The sequence below is a fragment of the Apteryx rowi genome, unplaced genomic scaffold, assembly GCF_003343035.1.
Source record: "Apteryx rowi isolate R43461 unplaced genomic scaffold, aptRow1 scaffold_847, whole genome shotgun sequence".
NCBI lineage: Eukaryota > Metazoa > Chordata > Aves > Apterygiformes > Apterygidae > Apteryx > Apteryx rowi.
Genome location: NW_020451146.1, coordinates 218,800 through 243,191, shown reverse-complemented (window position 1 = coordinate 243,191; position 24,392 = coordinate 218,800). Strand labels below are relative to the sequence as shown.

General features: G+C 55.6%; 2 protein-coding genes across 2 annotated transcripts; one reads left to right on the top strand and one right to left on the bottom strand.

Moving 5' to 3' along the window:
* The first annotated feature begins 5,363 nt into the window (after window positions 1–5,363).
* On the top strand, window positions 5,364–10,768 carry FNDC4 (fibronectin type III domain containing 4). Its single transcript, XM_026090056.1, has 5 exons — window positions 5,364–5,473; window positions 5,993–6,197; window positions 7,084–7,173; window positions 8,489–8,622; window positions 10,695–10,768. The coding sequence occupies exons 2-5, from the start codon at window positions 6,008–6,010 to the stop codon at window positions 10,728–10,730; spliced, it is 450 nt and encodes a 149-aa protein (XP_025945841.1). The 5' UTR covers window positions 5,364–5,473; window positions 5,993–6,007; the 3' UTR covers window positions 10,731–10,768.
* A 5,585-nt stretch (window positions 10,769–16,353) lies between these two features.
* Window positions 16,354–21,765, bottom strand: LOC112977558 (low density lipoprotein receptor adapter protein 1-like). Its single transcript, XM_026090038.1, has 6 exons — window positions 21,586–21,765; window positions 20,950–21,062; window positions 19,875–19,989; window positions 19,408–19,480; window positions 17,833–17,882; window positions 16,354–16,675 (listed from the first exon to the last, which is right to left on the bottom strand). The coding sequence occupies exons 1-5, from the start codon at window positions 21,763–21,765 to the stop codon at window positions 17,857–17,859; spliced, it is 507 nt and encodes a 168-aa protein (XP_025945823.1). The 3' UTR covers window positions 16,354–16,675; window positions 17,833–17,856.
* Between the last annotated feature and the right edge of the window lie 2,627 nt (window positions 21,766–24,392).

Genomic DNA, 24,392 nt, shown 5'->3' with positions numbered 1-24,392 from the left:
CCCCTCGGTGCCCGGTGCCGCGGGCCGGGGCCCCCGCCAGGCCCCATCCCGCGGGGCAGCCTTCGCCTTCCCCTCCTGGGCAGGGCGACGTGCCCGGCCCGGCGCGGCGCGGCGCGCTCGCGGGGTGGCCTTCCCTCCCGCTCCGCCGGGGCCCGCCATCCCCGGGCAGCCCCGGGCAGGGAGCGCCGGGCCGGTTGCCGCGGCCCTGGGGCCGTTCCTGCCTTTGGCCGCTGCGAGCCGCGGCGGGCTCGGTCCGGTCCGGCCCGGGGCAACCGCGCCGTCGCGCTGCCCCCGGCAACCCGCGCCCGCTCTGCCGGGCCCGGCGCCCCGGATCGCTGCCTGCGCCTTTGGCTCGCGAAGCCCCGCATCTCTGCGCGAGGCGGCGGGGGAAACCAGCCCCTGCATCTCCCTGTGCAGGAGAGCCTGTTTCCCACCCGTGCTCCTCGCCAGAGCGGTGGTCCCGAGGGAGCTCATCCTGCGGAGTCGGGATGCTCGGTGCTGCACGCGCGTCCCTGTGCTTAGCATTCCCGCGTGCCTTCCTGCCTTGCTGACTTTCTTTCTCTGGGCTGGCGCTTGCTGACGCCGAGGTCACCCAGGGTGTCTCTGCCCCTTCTTCCCGTGACTCCTCTGAACACCCTGTGTCAGTGGCAACCTTCTGCTGCCTCTCCATTTGCCCCTTGTCGGATTACTGATGTATTAATTTAAATTACCAGTATGAGGCATGTTCTGATAACCCCCTGCCATGGTGGAACTGCTTCATTCTGTGCTCGGCCTTGTGTCCCTTGGCAGTTTCCTTGCAAACTATGATCTTCAGGATTCCGTAAGAAATGCAGTCAGGGTTATAAAAAGGGGACACTTATTTTTAGATATGCAGTCTGAGGCTTGCCTCCCCAGTGCAGCGATAAGTTGGGCAAAAATCTGGGTGCCCTTGAGCAGCAGACCCAAGGACATGGGCCAAGGGGCAGGCGAGGTCCTCATCTCTGGAGTCACAACAGGGTGGGGAGGACGCCAATGGGCTCTGCCTTGTCCCTGTGCAGACATGCCAGTGCCATTCCTGAGGGGCATCTGTTCGGCTCCTTCTCCAGCCTGCCAAGCCAGGTTGTGGGGCAGTTCTAGTCCAATGCTCAGCTGTCCACAGGCCAGCCCTCCCTGCCACCCAACCTCAGCCTGCAGTGCTGCCATATCCACTGTGCAGAACCGACTATTCCCACCTCTTTGGCAGGCCTGAAAGAAATGTATTGCTGTACTGACACTAGAAAAAGGTGCATCAGGCCATAAATGACTGCTCTTCCTGTGGTGGTGCCCACTTATTAATATGGCTTTAATCAAAAGTGCAAACAGAATAACTTATAAATGATGCAGAATTATTAGTGATTAATGCATTGGACAGGGCTTAACTGTGGCATGCTTTTCCCAGAGAGCCTGGTGGGGTATTGGAGGATCTTGGCTTTACAGGAATGTTTTTAATAGTTGGTTTCAGCCTGTAAATTTTTGGGAGCCATTGCATTCACAGATCTTTACAGCAGCAGTTCTGGTATAAGCCTGCTTTGACCTCAGCTATAGAGCAGGCTGGAGAACATTAGACTTGACAGAGGGATAATACACAAAGCTTTCTGTGGTGTGAGCTATGCTTTGAAGGTCTTGTCCTCATGACTTCCAATGAGGTCTCATCTTGCACATCTTTGGAGGCTAAGCATTGCACCTTGTTTCTAGAGTGAACTTCTCTAGTTTCAGTTTCTGCCGTTAGATCTTTTCCTGTTTCTTCCTGCTAGGTGTGCAAATCCTACGTGCTCAGAAATGTCTTCACAGTGTCACTTGAAAACTGACCAAGTGACACTGATTTTTCCCCATGAAGAACTGCAGCCTGGATGCCTTCAGCTCTCACAGTCACGCAGGTTCAGGTCTGTCTGCCTGAAGCCTGCAAGAGGCATGTTTACAACACATGAGGTCTGACCATCCGTGCCTGCTGTGGCTCTGCCCCCATGTGCTCTTGCTCTCCTCTCTGTCAAGCTGGGGCATTTGGAGACTGTCTCTGGGTGTCAGAGCAAAGCCTGCTGGCTCTAGTTGTAATCTCTTTGCAGTTTCATATCAAGGTGATACTCACTCCAGGGCACATTGGTGCTGCCATTGAGTAAAGGTCCTTACAAAGGACCTGCGTGAGCTGTGGCTAAGTGCAGTTCAAGCAATACTCCCARCCCCGTGTGGGCCCAACAGCATGGCTCGTGGATCAGTGCAATGCTCTTTTTCTCAAATCAGAGAGTGACTCAGCCCCAGAGCCACATCTCAGCATCCCCAGCCTGAAAAGCTGGGCTGGACCAGGCTAAGCTCCCTGCAGAAGCCCAGAAAATTCCTGTGCAGACCAGGAAGCCTGCTACTGACTTCATCCACTGACTTTCACATTGCGGAGATCTCAGACCCTAGTTTTAATTTTCCCAAGTCCACTTAAAGGTGTGGGAAGCCAAACCACCCGCTTTGGACATGCTCAGACCCTTTTCCACTCTGTTAGATGTAAAAAACTACTTAATTTATTAGTGTAGATGCATCCTGTGAAGCACCAGATCCTGTTCTTGGCCTGAGGCCGGCTGGCAAAGTCTAGCTACATTCATAGCACTAAACTCTTGACTTCCAGAGAGGGGAGCATATCAGTGCTACCTACTAGGAACCATGAATGGTTTGTGCTAGCTCCTGAGCCATGCCCAAGAGTGGTTTGGGTGCATGCTGGCTGCTTCAGGCCAAAGAAGTCCAGGGACCATTTTAATACAGTGGGAGAGATCACTAGATTCCTGGGCCATTCCTGACCCCATTACATTTACTAGTATAGTGATAGCCTTGGACAACCATCTCTCTTGCTCCTAGAGGCAGGGATAAATATTGCAGGCAGCACCTTTCCTTCAAATTCTGCCTGGAACAGGGCAAGAGAGTGAATATTTACTAGCTGACAGGGTACTGTCCGCAGCTCAGCTGTTGGTTGCGCAGCACTCTCACACTGGCCATGGCTGGACCAGAAAGTCAGAGCACACCCATGTGGAGCTCAGCACCAGTCTGCGCAGAATACAAGGGCCCCAGTCAATGGCCAGGTTTGGGACTACAGCTCTGCTCAGCCTGCTTTCCTCTTGGCTTTTGGGAGAATGGGCTGTGCAGCTATGGACATGTCAGACACTCTCTCTCACAGGTTAGAGATGTATTTGATGAACAGGATCCTCACTGGCAAAACTCTAAGGAGACACATTCTCCGCAGGATAGAAGATACCTGAGCGTCTTTGAATCCTGTCCAGTTCCTCAGCCTTCTGGTCTGAAGAAAAGGCTCATTGTGGTGTCCTTGTTGATGTTGGCTCAATGACAGTATCTCCTGATGATGCAGCAGGGTCTGGCTGGGGACACACTCAGCCCCAGAGTCTCTCTGGGAGCTTCTTTTGGGGCTCTGTGAGTGACCCTCCTGTCCCTCTTACTCGTCCTTGGCAGACCGCAGTCCTACATCTCCCAGAGAGGGAATTGCAGCCTTTTCCTGGTTAGATCTGTTATGGAACTGGATATATTCAAATACAAATGAATGCATTTTAACAGCTGACCTGAAGAAATTACCTTTTCCTGTCACTCTTATCTTTTTTTTTTTTTTTTTTAGTTTGGTTACTGTCTTCTTTTTTCCTGTTCTCCATTGCCCTCTGGGGCTCTGTTTTCCTGGTATAAATCACAACACTGAACTTGTGCCATGCTTGCAGCCTGTAGAAGGACACTGTCTTGTTTACAGAGAGAGAAGACACAGGAACGGCAGCCTCTGTGTCTTTTTTCATGCACTCCAGTGTCTAATTTTCAGGCAGAAGGCTTTGTGTGCAGGTCCGTGTACCTGTGTAGGACCCTGCTGTGGTCCTAGTTAGTACTGTGTAAATCTCACAATGATACTGATACAGACTGTGGGACAACCAGGCCAGCTTCTCGCAGGACAGCAATGACTGAGTGTTGCTGCCTCACTGCAGCCAGCTTTGCAGTCCATGGCATTGCACTGCTGGGAAAGTCAGCTCTGTCCTCTGCTCTCTGTATTGGGCTTTCTTCCCTGCTCTAGAGCAGAGAGTAATGCCAGGCAGATGAGATGGCCAGATTGAGTTGCATAGTGTGTTTATTCCAAGCTGCCCCATTTTTCTGTCACAGTTGATATATAAATACTGTGTCTGTGCTGCTGCCTACGCAGTTCTGGGTGGTGTGCCAGGCATCTGTGATGTGCGCATCCACAGGGCAGCCCCAGAGCTTGGAGGAGCCTAATTTTACCATCACAGTCTTGATTGTAGAATTGCTTAAATGTAGGGTTTATTTGGACTTTCTGGACCCTACAGAAATGTGGGACTTGCCTGCCAAGAAAGACTTCTAGTACCTGTCTGGGCTGAGCAGGAGCAGGTCATGTCAGGCAGCCCAGCTTCTGCTATTGCTGGAGCCGAATGCAGTAAACCTTCCAGTAGACTAACGTCTGAGCAGCAGTGTCCTGCTCGACCGTGAAGGTACCTCAGACCTGCAAGCAGCTGCCCTCATGGAGAGCTTATGTGAATGGCATCCTCCTCTCTGATGGCAGAGCCCCTGCAGTGCTCCGAGACTGGCTGTAAGGGCTTTTCTCTGTATGTGCTTTTAACTGCAGGGACTAGTTAAATTGCCCTGATGGTCTCTTAAACTGTGTAATGCTTGTTGTAATGTAATGTTGTTGCTCAGGACAGACCTCTGTGCACTTTCCATTACAATGTCTGCGAGGTGGAAGGAGCCTGCCAAGGCTCTTCATGTCCTGAGCTGGGTCTGGCAGCCTGCACTGCTGTACGTGGTCAGCATTGCTAAATCCTTTTATATGGAACATGTATTACATGCATTGGTCCGTGTCAGCCCCTGCAAGCAGGCCCTCCAGGGAAGAGCCGGCCAGCCAGATGCCTCCCGAGCTTATCTTCCTTCTCTGCCATGGGACAGTGCAGGGGCAAGGTGTGCCAGCAAGCACATTTCTCACCAGCAGCCAGGCAGGGAAGAGCCCTGGGCAGCGAGCAAACACCGCCAAAGTAATGCCATAGAGGGGCACCTGTGCAGGCAGGCAGCAGCTCTGCCTGCATCCCACTGCACCATAGGCAGCTGCCTACCAGCCTGGGGAGTGCTGTGCTGTGCACATCACTTGCTAGTGGGGGCTCAGCCCCATGCCCTGCTGTGCCGCTTCTCTCCTGGGGACAGACCTGCCAAAAAAGCTGCTCTCTGTGGCCCTGGCAAACCTCCTGCTGTGGGCAGGTGTTGGGGATGGCCCTGCATGGTGGGGTACAGGGGTAAGTGCATGTTCTGAGAGATCTTCCTTGCCTCTTTTCCTGTGCCCTGTTTTGGTCCATCCCTGGCTCCCCCAGACAGGCCACCATCCCCTGTCAACGTGACTGTGACACAGCTGAAGGCGAATTCTGCCACTGTCTCTTGGGATGTCCCTGAAGGAGATGTGGTCATCGGCTACGCCATCTTACAGCAGGTATCGAGGTTCTGTCCCCAGGGGGTTGGGGGACCCCCCCCTCAATGATTACCAGCATGCTCTTGTGTCCGCCCTGGCTTTTGCCACAGTTTGGAGCTCCTCTGGCACCTGCCTGAGGCCACCCCTGCTGTTGGGCAGCTCTTGCCAGGGTGCTCCATCTGAGAGCTCTGTCCTGGTGGGGGGCACCAGACCGTGGGGGCGGCTGTCCTTCCAAGGGCTTCCTGGAATTGCCCTGCATAAGGGCAGCACTCCAGCCTTGACATAACCCTTCTTTGCCTGCCTTGCTCCACTTCCACAGCCCCAGGTAGTGGGGGCTTCTCCATGGAGATGCCTGGCTCCTGGGCATTGCAGGGACACTGCATAGCAAAGTGCTGGCCAGCCTGGCCCACCCCAGGGATGGATGAGCCCCTGGGAAGGGATGATCATGGGCAGTGTGCCCAGGACAGTCCTGCAAACAGGGCTTGTGCCTGGTGCTGCTGGGAACAGCCTCTGGGAGCTGACAGCTCTTCACTCTGGCAGCGGCAGGATGGACAGATGCAGCGCTTCATCCGGGAGGTGAACACCACCAACAGGGCCTGCGTGCTGTGGGACCTGGCAGAAGATGCTGATTACGTCATCCAGGTGCAGAGCATTGGCCTGTATGGGGAAAGCCAGGCCAGCAAGCGTGTCCACTTCCGGACACTGAAGGAGACTGACCGCCTCCCCTCCAACAGCTCCAACCAAGGTGAGGCAGTTTCTGCCAGCTCACCCAGGTGTCAATGGTGGCACCACACCTGGAGATCTCCACACCATAGCAGATCTCCACAGCAGACTGTGAGGAAGGTGCTACCCTGGTCAGCAGACTGCATGGCAGCAAGGTTGTACAGGCTGCTGTTGTGTCCACTATGCTCATGATATTGTCCCTGAACCCTGACTTCCCACCGTCCTATCCCAGGTCTCGGCAACCTATCCAGCTAAGTGGGCTGTGGCCAGCACATCCAAACTGCTGTCTGTAGAAAGCAAATATTGAATGGGCATTCAGATCTACCATCCTGCAAGCTACCGAAGGACAAACACCAGAGCCCCACCATCCCCTTTCCCCTTCACATCCATGTTGTGTCTCTTGCCTCAGGGTCTCCTAAATGCTGATCATGAATCCAAGAGAGACAATACCCAGACTGGGTCCATCGGGCCTGGGAGCCTGTCTCCAGCACTAACCATAAGCCAGTGACTTGGGAAGAGTATAACAGGGCAAGTACATAGGATACTTTCCACAATATTCTTTTCAACTTGAGGCCTTCCCAGCCTACTCTAGTCCCTACATAGTGAGTAACCTCGATGAGTTCCCTTTYCATGCATTGTGCAGTCCTCACTTGAACTTCCACAAACTTTTGGGATCCCTGAAACCCTTTGGCAGGGAGAATGGTTTGTCTGACACAGGTCAGCATGATGCTGCATGTCCTCTCCCCAGGCAAGGGGTCATGTTGCACCTGCCCTTGTCTGGGGGCGTGGGAAGTGGGCGTCTGTCATTGGGGGGCTCCTTCTCAAACCCTYGAATATTGCTGGTCCATGGAGCAGGTCTTGGTGGGAGGGTGACTGCTGCCAGCCCTGCCGTGTGCTTTTCTCCACAGGTGACATCACCATGGAAGGGCTGGACAAGGACAGGCAGCTGCAGACAGGCGAGATTATCATCATTGTGGCTGTGCTGCTCATGTGGGCAGGTAAGTGCTGTGAGCAGTGTCCCAGCGGGTTGGTACAGGGGCATGATGTGTAGTCTGCAAAGAAGGTGGGGCTCAGAAGGTGCAGAAGAATATAGATACAGGCTTGGCAACCTCCTTCCCAGTGAGTCCATGGAGTCACTGTAGGAGCTTGAGCCAGTAGGGTGTGAAGAGGATCTGCAGCCACCACTGCATACAGTGACAGCATGGAGCATATGGCCTGGCTGCTGTGCTGGAAGAGCAAGAGACAAGGTGGGACACAAGCAATACAGAATTACAGGGTAGGAGCACCACAGATGGCATTAACGAGCATGTAATTCGGACCTTAGTTAGCTTGTTTGACATCTTTTTGGTAATATTGCTGCTGGCTGGTAGTGGCTGTGCCACAATCTACTTAAACTGTAAGATGTGTGAGCTCCTCCTGCACAGCACCTGATTAAAGACAGTGCTCTGGGAAACAGAAGCTTGCCCTGGGAGCAAGGAAGCTTGGGGATAACAGGCAGCTCCTGACTGGTTACACACACAGCTGCTGTGAATGGGAAATTGTTTGTCCCCTGTCCAGTAAATTAAATGAGGATTTTCTAGTGATATCTTGCAGAAGTCTCTCCTTGTCTTGACCTTGAACACTTTTGTAGTGCACTGGAGGAAAACACAAAATGGCTGCTGGTGATTGCACACCCAGTGCAGATCGGTGTGTCGGGGTACCAATGGGGAGAAATCAGATCCAGTCTGCAGGTGGCTGTCATAACACACCTGTGCACTGAATGGGTCCAACACATCTAGCAATTACTGTTCAAAACATTGCTTTAGAGTCCTGAGTCCGGAGTCACAAGATGTGGAACATGCTGTGTGTAAGACAGGCACTGTAAAACTCTGTCAGAGTGACCCCACAATCGGTTTGCAGGGCAGGACAAAACCAAGGGCTGCCTCTCCTGAGGGCCGCAAGCACCAGGCCACACTGCTAGGGCTGTAAGTTTAGTGCCTTGCTGGAGACGCTCAGAAACCTGCTCAGCTGCTCACTGACCCCAAGGGCTGTCCATCTCCAGGTGCCTCAACATCTGCCTTCGTCCTTGAAAAATTGGCTTGTTGGCACTGAGCATCTCACGCACCTCATGCGTACCCTGACTGCTGCAGCCATATCCATGCCTTCTCTGCTGGAGGAGACTGCTTGGCCGCACCTGTGCAGATGGAGGATGGGGGTGACCAGCACCTGGAAATGCCCTGGACCTGCCTGCTCTCCAGCTGGGATGCTCTGGGGAGGGGAGGCAGGGGGCAGTTAGTGTGAGGGAGTCCTTCACCCCTGCTTCTCTCTCTGCAGCGGTGATCGCCCTCTTCTGCAGACAATACGACATCATCAAGGACAATGACTCCAACAACAACAAGGAGAAGACGAAGCCATCCTCGGAGCACAGCACGCCAGAGCGGCCTACTGGAGGGCTGTTGCGGAGCAAGGTGAGTGGGGAGGGTTGGTGGGAGGGACAGTGTGCAATGTCTTCCATAGCTTGCTGGCTGGACAGGCTCTGTCTCTCTCTGGAAACAGAAATGCCCCAGCTTGTGCTCTTGCCCCAAAAACCAGGTTTTTCAGTGAGCCCTGGCCTGGCTGGGGCTGTGTGCGCCCTGTGGGTGGTTGCAGAAGAAACAGCAGAAGGGAGGGCAGGATACATCGGCTGGGATGGCTCCCATGTTGCAGGGTGGTCTTTGTCTTCCCACTRCAGCAGCCAGCACCTTGCCCTGTCACTATGCTCCTCCAAGGCTGCACCTCTTCTGCATCCCATGAACAGGTCCAGCTTTGGCCTGTTCAGGCAGGAGGCAGCCAAGCTGGGCTTCTGTTCCTGCGGTTCCTGCACTGGCCCATCTCTGATGGCTTTCAGCCTTCACCAGGGCCTGTTCTAGACCATCAACACATGGGTTGTTCTTGGGAAGGACCCCAGAGCCTTCTCCCCGCTCCAATGCAGTGCCTGTGACAGGTTTTGGGTGGGGAGAGAGTGGCCCATTCACCTGGCTGTTCCCTTGGTACCTGGCTCTTCTCCCTTTGATGCCTGACAAGGACAGTGATTTATAACCCTGGTGTGCATGCTGTAATGGGACTTTGCATTAGGCTTGTCCTCGCATCTCATCTGCCTCCTCTGTCAGTGGTGCCAGCTCCACTTTCCATGGTGCCCACCTGCTCCTCTGTTTCCATGTCTCTTTGGTTCCCAGCAGATGCTGGAGGCATAAACTTCCTTGTCTGGACCTCAAACCCCCAGTACTCTCTCCTCCTCTACATTCTGCAGCTCTGCAATTACTTCTTGCCCTCCTCTTGGATCCCTCCTCCAAACTGACCCCACTTGTACTGGGCTGTGAAGGCAGGTGCACAAGCCCCTTCCTGCTGCTCGCTATGATCTTCACCTACACAGGGCTGTTGCACCTCAGTGTGTCTCTTTGTGTTCACCAGATTCCTGGCGTTCTTGCAGATGACAACACTGCAAGTTTATCCTCACAGTCCTTGATTACAAAGCTGGAAAGAAGGTGTAGGAAATAAAAAGCAGTGATGTAATTGTGCTCTGTAACCCCTTCCCCTACTGGCTTTAGGACACAGCTGCTGCAAAGTAGCAGACAGCAGTGCAGCTCTTGGACTGAGTCCTATTGCAGAGTATGGCCATGAGGACTCTCACCTCCTGCACCCTGCTTCATTGGGCTTGGGCTGAGCTACAAAATGTATGTGCAGCAGGCAGGACCCCTTCCCTTTCCAGCAACTTCTCTGAATTCACTTATCTGCTGTGCTATTAAGTGAGCACGGTCTTTTTAGTGTAAAGGAAGGCTCCTGCTTGTGACGGTGTTTGAGAAAACCCACCTCACTGCACGCGGCCTTTAATTCCCTTGGTATGCTCCAGAGCTGTCGGGGATGTTCCTGGCATTCAGCAGACCTCATCTGTCCCTCCACTCCTGTCATCCCACACTTCATGGATTCTCTGCCCCATGGCAGATGTCCTCCTAACCACTCAGTTACTTTTTTCTGTTCTGAGCTCTGCACCTATCTCCTGTCCAAGGGCATCAAGTGTAGCACAGCTACTACTAGGACAGGGCAGAAGTCCACTGCCAGAGGTCTGCAAGCCCTGGAGGCAGAGAATGTGAGGCAGGATGCCTGGTTCACCTGGGAGCATTAGGGCACAGCAGTGGGCAGAAGGGTTTCCTGGGCAGTGGGGTGCAGTGTTGTTGATGGGGCTCACCTGGGGTGAGGCAGGATGATGTAGCTGAGTTACTTGACCCTTCTGCCAGGAGGGTAGCTCAGTGCAAAGGGCTCCATCTCCTGGCGTTTCAGGGTTGGTCCCCTTGGTCTCCTTAGGGAGATGCTGAAGCCAGATCTCTGCAGCAGCACCCAAACAGCCGCCTGGGGCAGAGGGCCCAGCCGCAGCTGGCAGCCCCTTTGTGGAGGAGGCCTGCTGGTCTTGGTGCCTGCCAGGGTAGGCAGGGGACTCTGCTGCAGGGTCTGCATCCCAAGGGCTTAGCAAAGCGAGACCTTAAAGCAGATTTTTCTCCCATAGAAGAAGTCCCCCTCTGTCAATATTATCGAGGTGTAAAAGTGCAGCACCACCTTGGCATCTGGGGTCCTGGGCATCCTGCCAGAGCTGAAAACAGGCCTGGGAAGAAGAGGCAGCATTGGGCGCCCAGCCTGGCATTCTGCATGCGAAGATCTGCATATCAGAACTTACGCTTTCCCGAGGGCACCTGTCCGGGGATGTGCATGGAGCCAGCTTGGAGCCGTGCATGCAGTGCGTGGCCCCAGCTATCCTGCGTGCCTGGCCCTGCTCCCCTGCCACTGAGGAGCACGGAGCTGAGCAAGGAGGGGGAGCCACAACCCCAGCCCGGGGGGGCAGGCCTGGGGGAGCAGAGAGGCTGGTGCTCCTTCCTGCTTGTAGCCCCAAGGGGAGGCAGCATTCCTGCCTGCTAACTCGGCCAAAGGCCTGGGTGCAGCCGCATGACACCAGACTCCTGCCCGGCAGGCAGCCTGGAGCAGGCCCTACTCTTGGCCACTGCGTCTGGGCTCAGAAGGCTGCCTGTGAGGGGTGAGAGCTGGTTCCCCTTTCGGGAGGAGGGGATGGGGCAGTGCAGGCGCTCGCCCCAATGCCACCCGGGAAGTTGTGGTGAGGTGGCAGGAGGGTTTGTCTGTGGGGCTGGGCCCAGTAGGCACAGGAGGTCCCTGCTGGGGCATGGGGCTCCTCTGCACCCAGTTGCAGCAGTGCAGGGGTCTCCCAAGGCCTTTCCCTGCCGTGGGAAGAAGGACACAGAGCATAATGAGCCAGTGGTGCTGCAGAGCCTGGCTGGGCTGCAGAGTGCACAGCTGGGGCAGGGAGTGCCAGCAGATGGGAGAGCAGCCTTATGGGGTGATGTGAGCCCCACAAAGCCATGGGGGCAGGCAGGGTGAGGGCACGACTGTGGTATTGCCATTTCCCCAGTAGGAAAATAGTCCTGGCAAGCTCAAGCTAGTTGTGGGGGAGCTGCTGAGCACCCTGTGAGCCATGTGATGCTTGTGCTGCCTGGAGATGGTGTAGTGAGACCCAGCAAGGTCTCGACTGGCTCAGCAGGATGTGCACTGCGGAGCCCATCACTGCTCTGGGGACAACTCCAGCTCTGACAGTGTCAAGTCCTGCTCCTGGCCCCTTCCTTCCTGCTGGCATGTGGTCATTGCTGATGCTCTCTTCCGGAGCTGGCCCCGTGTCCTTCCCCAGGCTGGCTGGTGCAACACAGACCTGTGGGAAAGGGCTGGCCGTACATGCCCAGAGCCGGTAGACCTCTGGCTCGCTGCGATCTGTCCAATCTGCCTGACCATGCAAGGACAGCATGAGCCATTGACCACACTGGGGCTGCAGAATAGGTGGCATCTGGACTGTGTTTGTGTGCTCCCCAGCACCTGCAGGCAGAAGTCTGTCACTGAGTATCTGCACTGCTTGGTGTCAGAGGCCAAGACCTGGTGGTGCCTGGCCCAGTCATGCCCTCCTGCTGAGGGGGGGGACATGAGGAGCCCCTCTGCTGCAGAGATGGCAGCTGGTGGCCTCACTGCTGCTCTGCCTTCCATGCTCTCTGCTCCACGGTGTGCAACTGAGCTGGGGTGCTGGCTCTGCAGCCCTAGATTCAAGCATCAAGGATCCAGCGTCTTCCAGGAATAAACCTCCCAGCAAAGCACTTTCAGGACTCTTCATTCTGGGTGCTGCTCAACTCCTGCTGCAGAACTAGGTGGGGAAAGGGTAGAGTAAGCGACTCCCTGTGGCAGGTCTTTTCAATAAAAGCATCCTGGCTCAAAGGCAGTATTGTTCTCGCAAAGTTGCAGGTCTGCGCAAGCGTGTGTGTGTGTGTGTGTGTGAGAGAGAGAGAGAGAGAGAGAGAGAGAGAGAGAGAGAGATGCGTGCCAGTGCCTCTTGCCTTCATGTGTGCCCTGCCTTAGAGGGAGAGCTGTTCTCGCCAGAGGTGTCAGAGGAGCACATGCTTTGCTGGAGCAGGTCTCCCAGGCTGTCCCACATCTCTTTCTGGCTTTTGAGGGGGGTGCGGGTGCTGCAGGCTGGGCCATGTTGTGCTGCTGGATGAGTTGCAGGTAAGTAAGTGCAGAGCAGTTACAGACCTTTCCCATTGAGGATGGCACCACACGTGCTTTCTTTGCACACACTAAGCAGGATGCAGGGAGCAGAACCATCCATGCAGCAGGGCTGGGAAGGATGATGAGGCCAGATGGCAGCAGGCTGCTGGCAGGAGAGGGCTGTGCTGCTTTGCAGTCAGGTGAAGCAAGGGGTACTGGATGGCACAGATGCTTTGAGAAGCAAAAGCACCTTCATGGTGGTGGTGGTTGGGGGGGGGGGGGGTCCAAGGCCTGCTGTGCAGTGCTGTAACTCAGGCTGCAGGGAGCACAGGTGTAGCTCCAGAGAAGAGGTAACTTTATGCCAAGCCATCTCGTTTTAACAGCTTTTACTTTTGTTTGTAGGGGAGGTGCATTAAATAATTAGAGATATCAGGGCAACACAACACAAAAAGAGGTTTGTTTTAAAAAAAAAAAAAAAAAAAAAAAAGCTCTGCTGTTTGGTGGTGCTATCCCAGTGGTCACTGCAGACACATCTCTCCTAGCATGAAGCCTTTAAACAGACCAAAGGTGCAAACACAGAAACAAAGCAGCATAACTGCACAGTGGAGTCAAGGAGCCAGGTAGAAAGAGGACAAGCCATATGTCAAGATACAGTGGTTGTGGCCAAATAAAAGACCACAGAAGTCTGGCATGTTAAATGTAAACTCGGGGCTGGGTGTTGAGGCAAAACAAACCAAAACAACTCTATTTTCATACCAGGACAGGTTGGAGAGCTGCAGAGACAAGCACTGCACGGGAGAGGCAGCAGAAATGCCAGACAAAGGTGGTATGTGAGGTGCATAAAAGCGAGTGTTCAGAGTGAGCCCAGCGGGGGACAAAGCAAACGTGGGCAATGGGGACAGGGTGAGGGGGGGGGGAGCAGGTGAAGCCCAGGGACCCACAGACATTGCTGCCTGCTTGAACTCTGCACACCCAGATACTGCGGCACCAGCACCACAGTGGGTGCTGAGCACGGTCTGGAGTTGCCACTGTGGCTGCAAAGGCTTCTGGGCTGCTCTACCCTTGACAGCCACTGCTAGCACTGGCATTGAGTTGTAATGCAGTGGCACAAGGAAGGGACTGTGTGGCACATGTAGTGCAAACCTGCCACAGCAGCTTAAGAGGTGTTGGAAAATGTTAGCACATGTGCAGGTGATGGTGAACCAGTTGCTGGCTTGTGTATGGCTAGAACGGCTGTCTTGGCAAAAGCCCCCCCCCCCCAGCGTGCACACATGTGCGTGCATGTGCACGTGCGCACGCATATACACACACACACACACACACACACACACACACACACAGAGAGCATTTAAGGCCAAGGTGGTGTGTGGTGAAGCAGTCTGCTCACTGCAATGATGGCTGGTTAAAGCCAGGAACAGCTGCACAAACGGTGCCAGCGGAGTCCTGTAGGAAACTGAACAAGGCTGTGGTGTTCAGCATAGCCACAGCCAGAGCACACAGCAGCAACCATGTGTCCTGATGTGCCTATGCAACCGAGCTCAGCACACAAGAAAACCAGCTGAGACGAGGTGAGAAGGACTTGGTGGCCCTCTATCACACTAGCAGAGCAGCCGAAATGCTGTCACAGTACATGGGAACCAGCCCTAGTGTCACACATGCACATGCCTGCCCACACACAGCAAGGGGAGCTAGCTGGTAGTTGTAGGCAAGGGCTATGGGGAGCATTGGGACAGCTTGCCAAGACCACTGCTACCCTGCTCAGCAGGTCCATTGCCCTGCTTCTCACCCTTTTTCCAAAAGTAAAATAGAAATTATTAGAAAAGGACTAATGATTTAAACTGAGTACACACTGTGCCACGGCACAAAGTGGCTGGGTGCCTGTGTCTAGACTATTGCATGTGTTTCTGGTCCATCCCCCATCAAAAGTGGAGAGGACAGCATAGTCCTGGAGCAGCAGGGAGAGAGAGAGAGAGAGAGAGAGACGGTTAAATAGCCTGGCCTGCCTTCTTCTGGAGATGTGACACACTGCCCTCCCAAGTCACAGGAGATGGTGCAGAAAGAGCAATTATTCACATCACAAGAGCAAGGGGCCTTTGAAGCAATCAGCATGTGTCAGGGTTAGCAACAGGGTTGTGTGTACACACACACACACACGCACGCACGCACACGCACACCCACCACTAACTGCAGCACTCAGCTGCAGGACTTCACAGATGCCAAGTGGTTAGCCTGGTTCAACATGGGGCTGGGAGCCATGCCAAGAGCTGTTAAACCCCCAAGACCACCAGGTCAAGCAGTCCTGAGTGCAGGAACCTGAAAGGACCTGACAACAACCTCCTCTCCCTAACAAGCCCTCTGCTGTGGGAAGAAAGGCAGGAGACCAGGGCTCAAAAATGCAAAACCACAGGTGAGGAAACTGGTACCCAGGTCTTGACTGCCCCACAGAGGCCCAACCCTTCCTAGAGCACCAACCCTTCCTGCGATGCCTGCTGTCCCCTCCCCAGGAGACCAGCTCCAAATCGCACACAGACAGCGTTGGCCAGCTGAGGTTGGGGCCAAGGAGGCCTGGCAGCATCACCAGCCTCAGAGGGGAGAGAGTGCTGCGACATGACAGGAACCCAGCAGCAAGGCCCCCGGCCAGGAAGCAGCTACAAACACCACACCTGCAGGACAAATCAGGCATCCTGCTGGCTGCAGCCTCTTCTGCTCTGGGGCAGAAACAAAGTGTGTGACTTTTACTTACCAACATCTCCAGGCCACAGCCAAGGGTAGAGCAGGGCCAAGGCACCCCAGGGCAGAGCGGGCACATGGGAAGAGCGAGGAAGAAGCTGCAGCCTGCTGGCACAGAGGGCTCACAGTCCCCTGGCCTCAGCCCACTCAGATGTCAGCTCTGGTCCATGCAGACAATGCTTGCTGGTGCCTGAAATGCACCAGCCTGGGCAAGCTCCCTTCAGGTAGCAGGACAAGGGCCAGCCCGGGCCCTGGTGGCCTGCAGCACAGGGGGAATGGCTCCCTCAGGGCAGGCAGCCAAGGAGTACACCAGAGGTCAAGGGCAGCCACAGGCTCCTTGTCAGCCATCTCAGGCATAGTGCAGCCCTTGCTGTGGGCCAGGAGGCCTCGCTGCGGCTAGCGTTGCGGAGGCACAGTACCTAGCACCCTCGCCCGCAGTCCTCATCCAAAGCTCAGCCCCAAATGACAACAGTAAAAAACTCAAGTTTATTTCACTACAAAGGCAGAGCTTTCCTTTAAAAACCAGCTCGTTTCACTTGTGAGAGGGTGTAGGGCTGAACTGCAGGGGCAGGGCCCTTCACACTCACCCCTCCAGGCCAGGAGCCACCGCTCCCCCAGGACCACGTGCCCTCTCGAGTCACGAGTCCTGCACCATCCCCGAGGACTGCTCCGCCTCAGCTGGTCCCCAACAGTCACCCCATGGAGCGAGCGGGAGCCTCCAGGGGGAGGTGGCAGGGCAGCGCAGCCTAGGCGTCCTGGCTGCGTCAGGCAGGCCCAGAGCACRCGGGGCAGCCGTGCCCACGTGGCCCACACCACGAGCGGGCAAGGCCACAGGGGCAGAGCGAGGAGCACCAGCCCCTTAGCCCGAGCAGTGCAGGGCGAGGTGGTTCATGCAGGGGAGAGCAGGGCGAGGAGCAGGCACAGTCCGCGCTGCATGGGGGCAGCGCCTGCGGACCCCGTGCCGGTGGATGGTGCAGGGAGCAGGGGCAGGCGCTGGCTGGCCCAGGCGCAGGCACAGGGTGAATCCTGAGTGGCTGGTCCATTGCTGCAGAGACTTGGCTTAGCCCAGAGGGGCCGTAGGGCAGGCACTGCTGGGGTCAGGTGTGGGGGGGTCTCCAACCCCTCCCAGCTGCCTCCGGCTGTCTGGGGGTTGTCCCAGGTGGGGCCAGCTCAGTGGTAGCCGCGTGGCAGGCGAGCTCACTCCAGGCACAGGAGGCGCCGACACTGAAAAGCAAGAGAAGGAAGCCCCAGTTCATGAGATGTGGGGTTGGGAACCCAACACAGCCAGGGCAGGGAAGCAGACCTCCCCAGGAGAGCTGTTGGCCCCCCTGCTTCTGCAGAAGACATGCTGGGGGATGTGGCAAAGCAGCAATTAGGGAGGGAGCTTACCTACTGGGCTATGGGGTCCCCTCCCCAGCTCCTCCATGCAGCTTTGAAGAGAACAGAACACCCATCACACCCATGCAAGCAGTCAAGAGAGCCTTGTGCCTGTGGCTCTCATGCTGTGGGCATGGCATAGTAGCTCTGGGCACTCGGACTGCAAAAAATCCTAACCCACTTGCTACCAAACCCTTTTCCCGGGCCAGTCTGTACAGACTGCAAAGCCACATCTCCCTTGAGGACTCCCCGCAGGCAAAGGGCTGCCCCTCCACAGCACGACGCGCACAGCTCCAGTCTATACATGTGCTGGCTCCCTGCCGATGCCAGCTCAGGGCAGACTCAGCCCTGTGGTGCTGACAGCCCTGCGAGGCACCAGCTGCCAGGTGTGCAGAGAACAGCCGCAATGTCATAGACCTGCCACACCCACAGGCACCTCTGCAAAGACCTATAGGTTAATCCTCCACTTCTGGCCTGGTACTATCAGCTCCTCCTAAGTCCAGTGCAGACACCAGCAAGCTCAACCCCCAGGCCCTTGCCCACATGGAGCCAGGATGGACAGGTCTCCATCCTGGCCTGAGCCCCAGTGGGGTCCCTAGTCTCCAGCCAGGGGGGAAATCAGTGGGAGGAGATGGGGTAGGGAGGCAACTCTGGGACCCACCTGAGAAGCATCTCCATACATGCTGGCCTCATCAGAGAGTGGCAGAAACAGAATGAGCTACATCTCTGGGTACCTGCTAAGGGTCAGTGTCCATCCCTCACAGTTACATTCTGGGCCGAGATCTGCCTCTCCACAGTTCAGCCTCCCGCCATTCACCCCACCTCTCAGTTGACAGAGACAGAAGAAGCTGCAGGGCACTCCCCCATGCTCCCATGCAGATCTTCTCCATGCTCCCACCCTGCCCATGGCCCCAGCAGCTCCTCTTGCATGGGGCACAGAGAAAGAAACAGGAATCGAGTTCATCAGCAGGCTCCCTGCACACAAACAGCAGCTTGCCACCTACCCAGATAAAGCTTCATCAAGGTTGTCATCTTCCTCCTCCTCTTCCTCCTCCTGGCAAACCAAAAAACATGCTTCACTGCCTGAGCAGACCTCTGCCAGGAGCCAGGCAGGACTGCTCAGAGCCTGTTCTGGGGTGGCAGGGCAGTCCCCCAGCACCTTCAAAGGACACAGTTACCCACCATACATGGGACAGGCAAGAAATGTCTACTGGCAGTGGGGGCAAAGAGGGCACCTGCAAGGCTGGGCTGCTGAAATCCTCAGGGCTCAAGCACACAGCAACAGGGAGAGAGACAGACCAAAGGTCTCCTTACATCTGACCAGCCAGCAGAGCACCAAATGCAAGGTGTGAGCTGGGAACAAGCCACAAAGCTGAGACAGCTGCTGCACACAGCACACCTTTGCCCAGAGACAGGACCAGGGTGAGCACGTCTTGCAGCTGGAGGGTCAGGCACAGCCAGGACCACCTGGGAGCAGGCTGCAAGCAAGTATGAGCCCAAGCACTGCTAGTCTGGGCCAGAGCTGGAAGCATGAGGCCAAGGAGTGAGCGTCCAGGAGCTCCTGGGTAGGGACACAGTGAGGACAAAGCCCAGCAATGTTGGCACTGCCCCCAGCCAGCTCTGGACATGCCATGCATGCAGTGCAGGTAGGCAGGGCTGAGGCTCAGCCCAGACTGGCCAGATGGCAACTGGACACAGGCCCTTCTCCTTCAGAGACACTGTCTCACCCTAAGCTAGGGCACCAAGTGTGCAGAACAGGTCCCAGCTCCCAGTTTGACAGTGCCAGCAGAACAGGGCTGAGGGCTGCTACAATGCTGGGCCTGACAGGAGGCTCCGGGAGCAAACATCACTTGAGGAACTGCTCCTGCCTTGTGAGCCAGGCAGAGCATAGAGTGCCCCTCTCCACATCAGGCCCCCACGTGTGAGGGAGACCATGCAGACACCAACAGGGTCTCAGCAGGCAGGGAGAAGGGGGTTGTGTAGGGATTACTCTGTCCCTGCCCTAGTGTGAGACAGCCCTGGGCACGGGCCAGGCTTGCACATACTGTACCCCAAACTGGTGTCTGAAGGGAGGGCTCCCCGGGGGGGCTGGCTCACTTGCTCTGCCGGGCTCACTGCTCTCCAAAGCACATGAAGGGTGAAGGGGCTGTTCCTGCCTAGAGCCTGGGACAGGGCAAAAGCAGCAGAGTTAGTGCCTGGGAACCTGGAAAAGGCACAGCAGAGGATGTACAGGCAGGACCGTGGGCAAGAGACAGATACTGCTGCTGTGCTCTGGGGAGGGTGCAAACAAGGCTGGGGGATCCCTGCTCGGGGCAGGTCCCACAGGGCCCTGAGTTGTGCTGCAGCTCAGCAACGCAAAAGAGTTCAGCAGGGAACCCACCCTGCCAGAGGCAGGGCAGGCTCCCCAGGTGGGGCAACAGCAGGGAAGCACAGCAGCAGGGACACCGCTTTTCCTGTTTGGTACATTTCACCAGTCAGGCAGTGAGGCATCTCTCCTCCACACAGCCCAAGGCAGGGTCCTGCACTGGAGACTGATCCCAGGGCTAGGCAGAGGGAGACATCTGAGAAATTCCTCCTACCTGTATGTGCTGCTTCCCAGAGATCCAGCGCCATCTGGAAGGCCTGGGCCACAGTCAGAGTCACAGCCTGGGCCTGCAGGCAAGAAAGAAGGGACGTGCCTGCTTTCATCTGTGCCCCAGAGCCAGGACCTTCCTCCCCCTCCCAAGATCTCGGAGCATCCAGGCCTCACTGCCCTTCCCTGCAGAGCACACACATGGAAGGCCAGAGTTCAGTGCTGTGTCTGTCTACCCACCTGGGCCAGCCATCTCCAAGAGGAGATGCCATAGGAGCTAGGACAGAAGACCTCCCATCACTCACCACCCATCTCTGCAGAGGACATGTGCTCCCTGGCTCCATTTCCAGCTGAGGTGCATAGAGGTAGGAGCCACACTGGCTGCGCTCAGCAGCACATATCTGAAGGGGGAGAAGTAAGGGCCTTGCTCCAGCCCTTACCTCACAGGGCCAAGAGCAGAAGGGAAGTGCTTACAATCTTCTTCTTGGGTGAGAGGAAGGCATGGCACTCCAGGGCCCCACTCTCCTGGCTCTGGGCAATATAAGCAAAGACCTTGTTCTGCAGCTTGTCTGTTGTGCAGTAGGAGATCCTGCAGACAGAGAGGAACTGCTCAGGGCAGCAGAGAAACCAGTACCAGCCTGCTGTCCCAACACACCAACAAGCAGGGCTGACAGCTTGACACTTTCATCTGCCTCCTATAACCAGACAGCCCAGTGCCCCAGCAAGGCCCAGAGAGTTGCCCAGCACCTACAGCTGGTGAGAGATTACTGCAACCACATGTATTCCCTCCTGCATTGCCCCAGTGGGCTCCTCAGTCCTCTGATGCCCAGTTCAAGCAGAGGTGGGAACTCAAGCACTGAGACAAAAGGAGCACAGAAGGGCGAGTGATCGTCTCCAAGGTCAAGATGGGAGGCAAGGCAGTAGGGTGGTCTGCCTTGACACATCCGCTCTAGTGCTGAGACCAAATTTTGCACCAAGGAGATGCCCTGGATCTGCTTTTCATGCAGCCACCAGCCCACATCCGTGCTCCCCACACTCGACACCCGCAGACACCCAGCCCAGCCACAGCACAGCTGGCAGTGGCAGAAAGCTCCCACATCAGCTCTCCCAAGAACTTCCTGCAGCCAAACTGAGTGAGCACCCTCATCCCATTGCAGCCAGGACAGGGGTCCTGTGTCATTGGAGAGGCAGACATGCTGTCCTGTCCTAGCTGTGGGTGCTTTCCACCCATCAGCCCCAACAGCCTGCTGATATCCAAAGGACACAGGCAGGGCCCAGGGAAATAGCCAGATAGACTGACCCAGACACAGGGCCACCCAGGTCTCCACCTGCATTTGGCCCCAGGCAACTTTATCAGGGCACAGTAGGGGAGAGAGCACTGGCCTCAGGGAGCCAGAAGAAAGGAGTAAGGCAGATGGAACCACTGACTGAAGCTCCAGCTCTCCCTGTCTGCTCAAGATCCCACCAGTCTCCAGCTGGCTGCTGGGAAACATCCTGGCCCTCTGTGAACCCTGTGTCAGTCCCAGCCCTCCCCGCACGCCATGCCTACCTGTAGATGGAGATGTTCTCAACCATCTCTTTCGTCTCCGCATCCTGCAGTGAAATGCCCCTCGGCGACACTGTCAGAATCACCTTCTGGAACTTCCTAGCTCCCACCCGGGCCTGGCAGTGGGGAGACACCAGTCACCTCTGCAAACCTGGTAAGTGACTTCACGCCTTGTCGGCACCAGCCACCCAAACTCTGCACAGGGCACTGTGCACTTGGGCCCCCACTGTAAAGGTTCCTGCTACAGAGGTGGCAAAGCAGAGCCTGGAGATCAGGCATGCCATGCACAGAATACTCCTGGGGTCCATTCATGCTACTGCCATGCACATGGGAAAGGACAGGCCCCATCTCCCCCAGCATCTCTCCCACCTCTCCACACAGCAACAGACACAGCTCCACTCCTGGGGTGCTCCCACGTGTGAGAGCGAGCAGTAGTGGCTGTCCTGCAGAAAGACAGCTTTCCCCACAGTGCAGAGATGGAGACTGGCCAGACTCCTGCACACCACTCCCCTTGTGAACGGCAGGGTCCCTTGCTAGGGGTACAAGGCTGGGACACAGCCACTTCCTCAGTCTAGGGGCTGGACCCTGAACTGGCCCTTCTCCACTTGGGTACAGCAGGGTCCCAGGACCAGCTCTCACCATAGCAACGATCCGGCGGATTGCAGCAGCTGCCATGTCCTCTCCTTTGGGTTTCTCCACCAGCGTCATGCCCAGGTACTTGAGTGTGAAGCACATCCCCTCAAGCAGTGGCTCCTGCATATCAGCCCAGCTCTCAGGGAGCTCTGCAAAGACAAAATGCCATAGCAGCATGAGCCACATGCCAGCAGCCCACAGTTAGTCCCAGCAGAGCTACTCCAGCTTCAGCGCTCCCAGCAGTGGTGCTGCTCCATAATGTCCTTGGAAGAGGAGTGGAATGAGATGAGAGTTCACCCTCAAAGCTTTTATCCCCCCGCTCTGGAGTTACAGACTCTGCTAGTAGAGATGGTGAGTTCCTGTGTGTTAAAGAATATTGGACTGAAGCTGTCTAGAGTTGATTGCTTAGCATAACTTGCTTAGCATTAGTAGCTAAATTTGCTGAAGCCTTAGGCCACAAGCTGTGAACTTTCTCCTAGATATTACCTAGTTATGTGAAAGAGGGCCCCAGAGCTGGTTCAAGCAGGAGAGAGAAAGAAGTTACAACTGAGAGCAGAARCCGCAACCCTGAAAATAGGATAAGAAGCAGCCTGCTAGAGACAATGAAGGAACCCAATGAAGAAGGGGAAGACCCCAGATCTAAATATTACTATTGGTCCAAACTATTGCATGARGGGTGGGGAACTTAGATTGTAAGGGTATAATTGCCCAGGGATTTCTTTGTTCAGGGTCCCTCTTCGGAGGCACCCAGCTCAAGCTGTAATTACTGCACGTGTGTCATTAAATTTTATTTTGCTCTGATCTGACTTTGAACTTCTGCCTCAGCAGGAACCTAGGGTTGGATCCTGTTATGGTGGCCGGCAAGCCTAATTTTCCATAACACTGTGTATCTGCAGAGGGGCTCAGATGCTGCATGGTGTTCAGTGCTATCTGCAGAAACCAAGCATTCCTGGTATCATCGATTTCACTAGAAGTGAAATGGGCAGTACAGAGCATGTGCTCAGTACTGTATCCATTTCACCCACCTAAGCCACTGGCACAACTCAGAAACATCAGCATTTGCTGCCCTACTCATTCAGAACAAAAACCCCAAGTTGCCCCAGTGTAATCGAAGTTAAATCCTCCATTACCTATGACCTGCAGCAGCAGGCTGCCAGGGAAGAGGCAGCTTGTCCAGCATTCAGTCCGAGCAGGTGTGACTGGGAAGCAACCACACCATACAGGCTCTGTGTTAAGGAAGAGCTCAGGCTGATGTTTCAAGGATGTAAACACTAGCTTCCAGGAAAACATGATTTATGGATGAACTCCAAAGCAGGGAGGGAAGAGAGCTCCAGCATACACTACTGTGCAGGTCATAGAATGAAAGGGCCCTGGGCTGGCCTCTGTTTCCTGTGTCATCTCTTTTCAAACCCCATTGTTGCAGTCAAAAAAATCAATGCCTGGAGTGCCTGTCCACTCAGGAAGACTCCCTAGGGACAGTCCTCAGCATGTCCAGCTTCCTCCGGTAACCAGGCAGTTTTACTAATGTGTTCTGCCTGCGCTGCAGGACATGCCAGTAGGAGATAGAGCCCTGGCCCTACAGTCAGTCCTGATACCGCTATTGTTGGCAGAGGACACACAAAGCAAGCACCATAAAAGCACCTATTTAATTAACCTCTGCTCCCACAGGACAAAGTCACCAGCTTCAACAGAAAGCTCACTGTCACTGAGGACAAAGTGTTGTTTATCATACTAGTGCCACACACAGAGGAACAATTCCCTTGTGCCAAGCATCTCCTAGTGATGTTTTCAAGGAGAGCCAAAGTAGCTGTTAGCACACATCTACCTTCCTCAAATCCAAAACAGGACCAGGGTGGTGATAGAGAGGCTCTGCAAAAGGGCTAAAAAACAGGGAAACGCAGTCCCTCTCCCTTGCTCTTGGGGATTCAGCCCAGAGAGGGGGAAGAGGGCAGGACGAGAGCAGTTACATGGACTGTCACAAACACCAGGTTTGCATGCTTCCCTTGGGGATTGCTTAGGCATCTACTGTTCACTCTATTCTAATTCTTTTCAGGGTTATTTTTCATCTCTTTCCTGAGATTAAGTCCCAGAACATTACTGGCACACTTGCAGAAAGCTCTGACTCATAATTGGGATAACATGAGTCCATGGGGAAAGCAGGAGACCTTATTTGCGCAGCATACTCCTGCATGAATTACAACTTCCCGGGAACCCACCTTGGTACCACACAAGCGGCAGGGACCTTTCTCTGAGGTAGAAGAGCCCTGTCTCACCCCGATCTTGGAGAACAGCCCAGGCGTGCTGGGGCTGCTGCAGCGAGCTCCGCTGCCTGGACGTGTGTTTGGGCAGCTGTGACCAAGGCAGCCCAGGCATAGCCCATCCATGGCACGGGGCTCCCACAGGGCCCAGTGTACTCAGGAGCTGACTGTGCCGTTGGCAGCGCAGCAGCCTGCAAGCGATATGCAGATCTGCCACACTCGCTGCATGTGTTTCCATGCCTGCTGGCACAGGACCGGGCACAGCTTTGGGGAGGCCAGAGCGAGCTGAACCCCACACAGGCAGGGACACTGCAGTGGACAGGGACAGGGATGGGCATGGCACGTCCTCATGCTCAGCACCGCGAGCAGCCCCAGTGTGGCCCCCGAGGCCTCTGAGCCCGCTGAAGAGCACGGCCTCAATTTGAAAGTGGGGCAAGAGGCTGCTGGCAGGGGGGGAACAGCGAGCAGCCCCGCAGCACCACCCGCCCGCCTCAGCCCACAGCCTGCCCCTGATCCCACACTGCAGCCCCGCAGCACCACCGCCCGCCTCAGCCC

Bases quoted from the DNA above. Each gene is read 5' to 3' on its own strand.
- FNDC4 (XM_026090056.1), top strand. From the start codon at position 6,008: ATGCAGCGCTTCATCCGGGAGGTGAACACCACCAACAGGGCCTGCGTG. The intron at 6,198-7,083 runs GTGAGGCAGTTT...TTTTCTCCACAG, and splicing joins CTCCAACAGCTCCAACCAAG to GTGACATCACCATGGAAGGG. The intron at 7,174-8,488 runs GTAAGTGCTGTG...CTCTCTCTGCAG, and splicing joins TGTGCTGCTCATGTGGGCAG to CGGTGATCGCCCTCTTCTGC.
- LOC112977558 (XM_026090038.1), bottom strand. From the start codon at position 21,765: ATGTGGCTCATGCTGCTATGGCATTTTGTCTTTGCAGAGCTCCCTGAG. The intron at 19,990-20,949 runs GTAGGCATGGCG...CTCTGTCTGCAG, and splicing joins GAGAACATCTCCATCTACAG to GATCTCCTACTGCACAACAG. The intron at 17,883-19,407 runs GTAGGAGGAATT...TTGGTTTGCCAG, and splicing joins CTGGGAAGCAGCACATACAG to GAGGAGGAAGAGGAGGAGGA.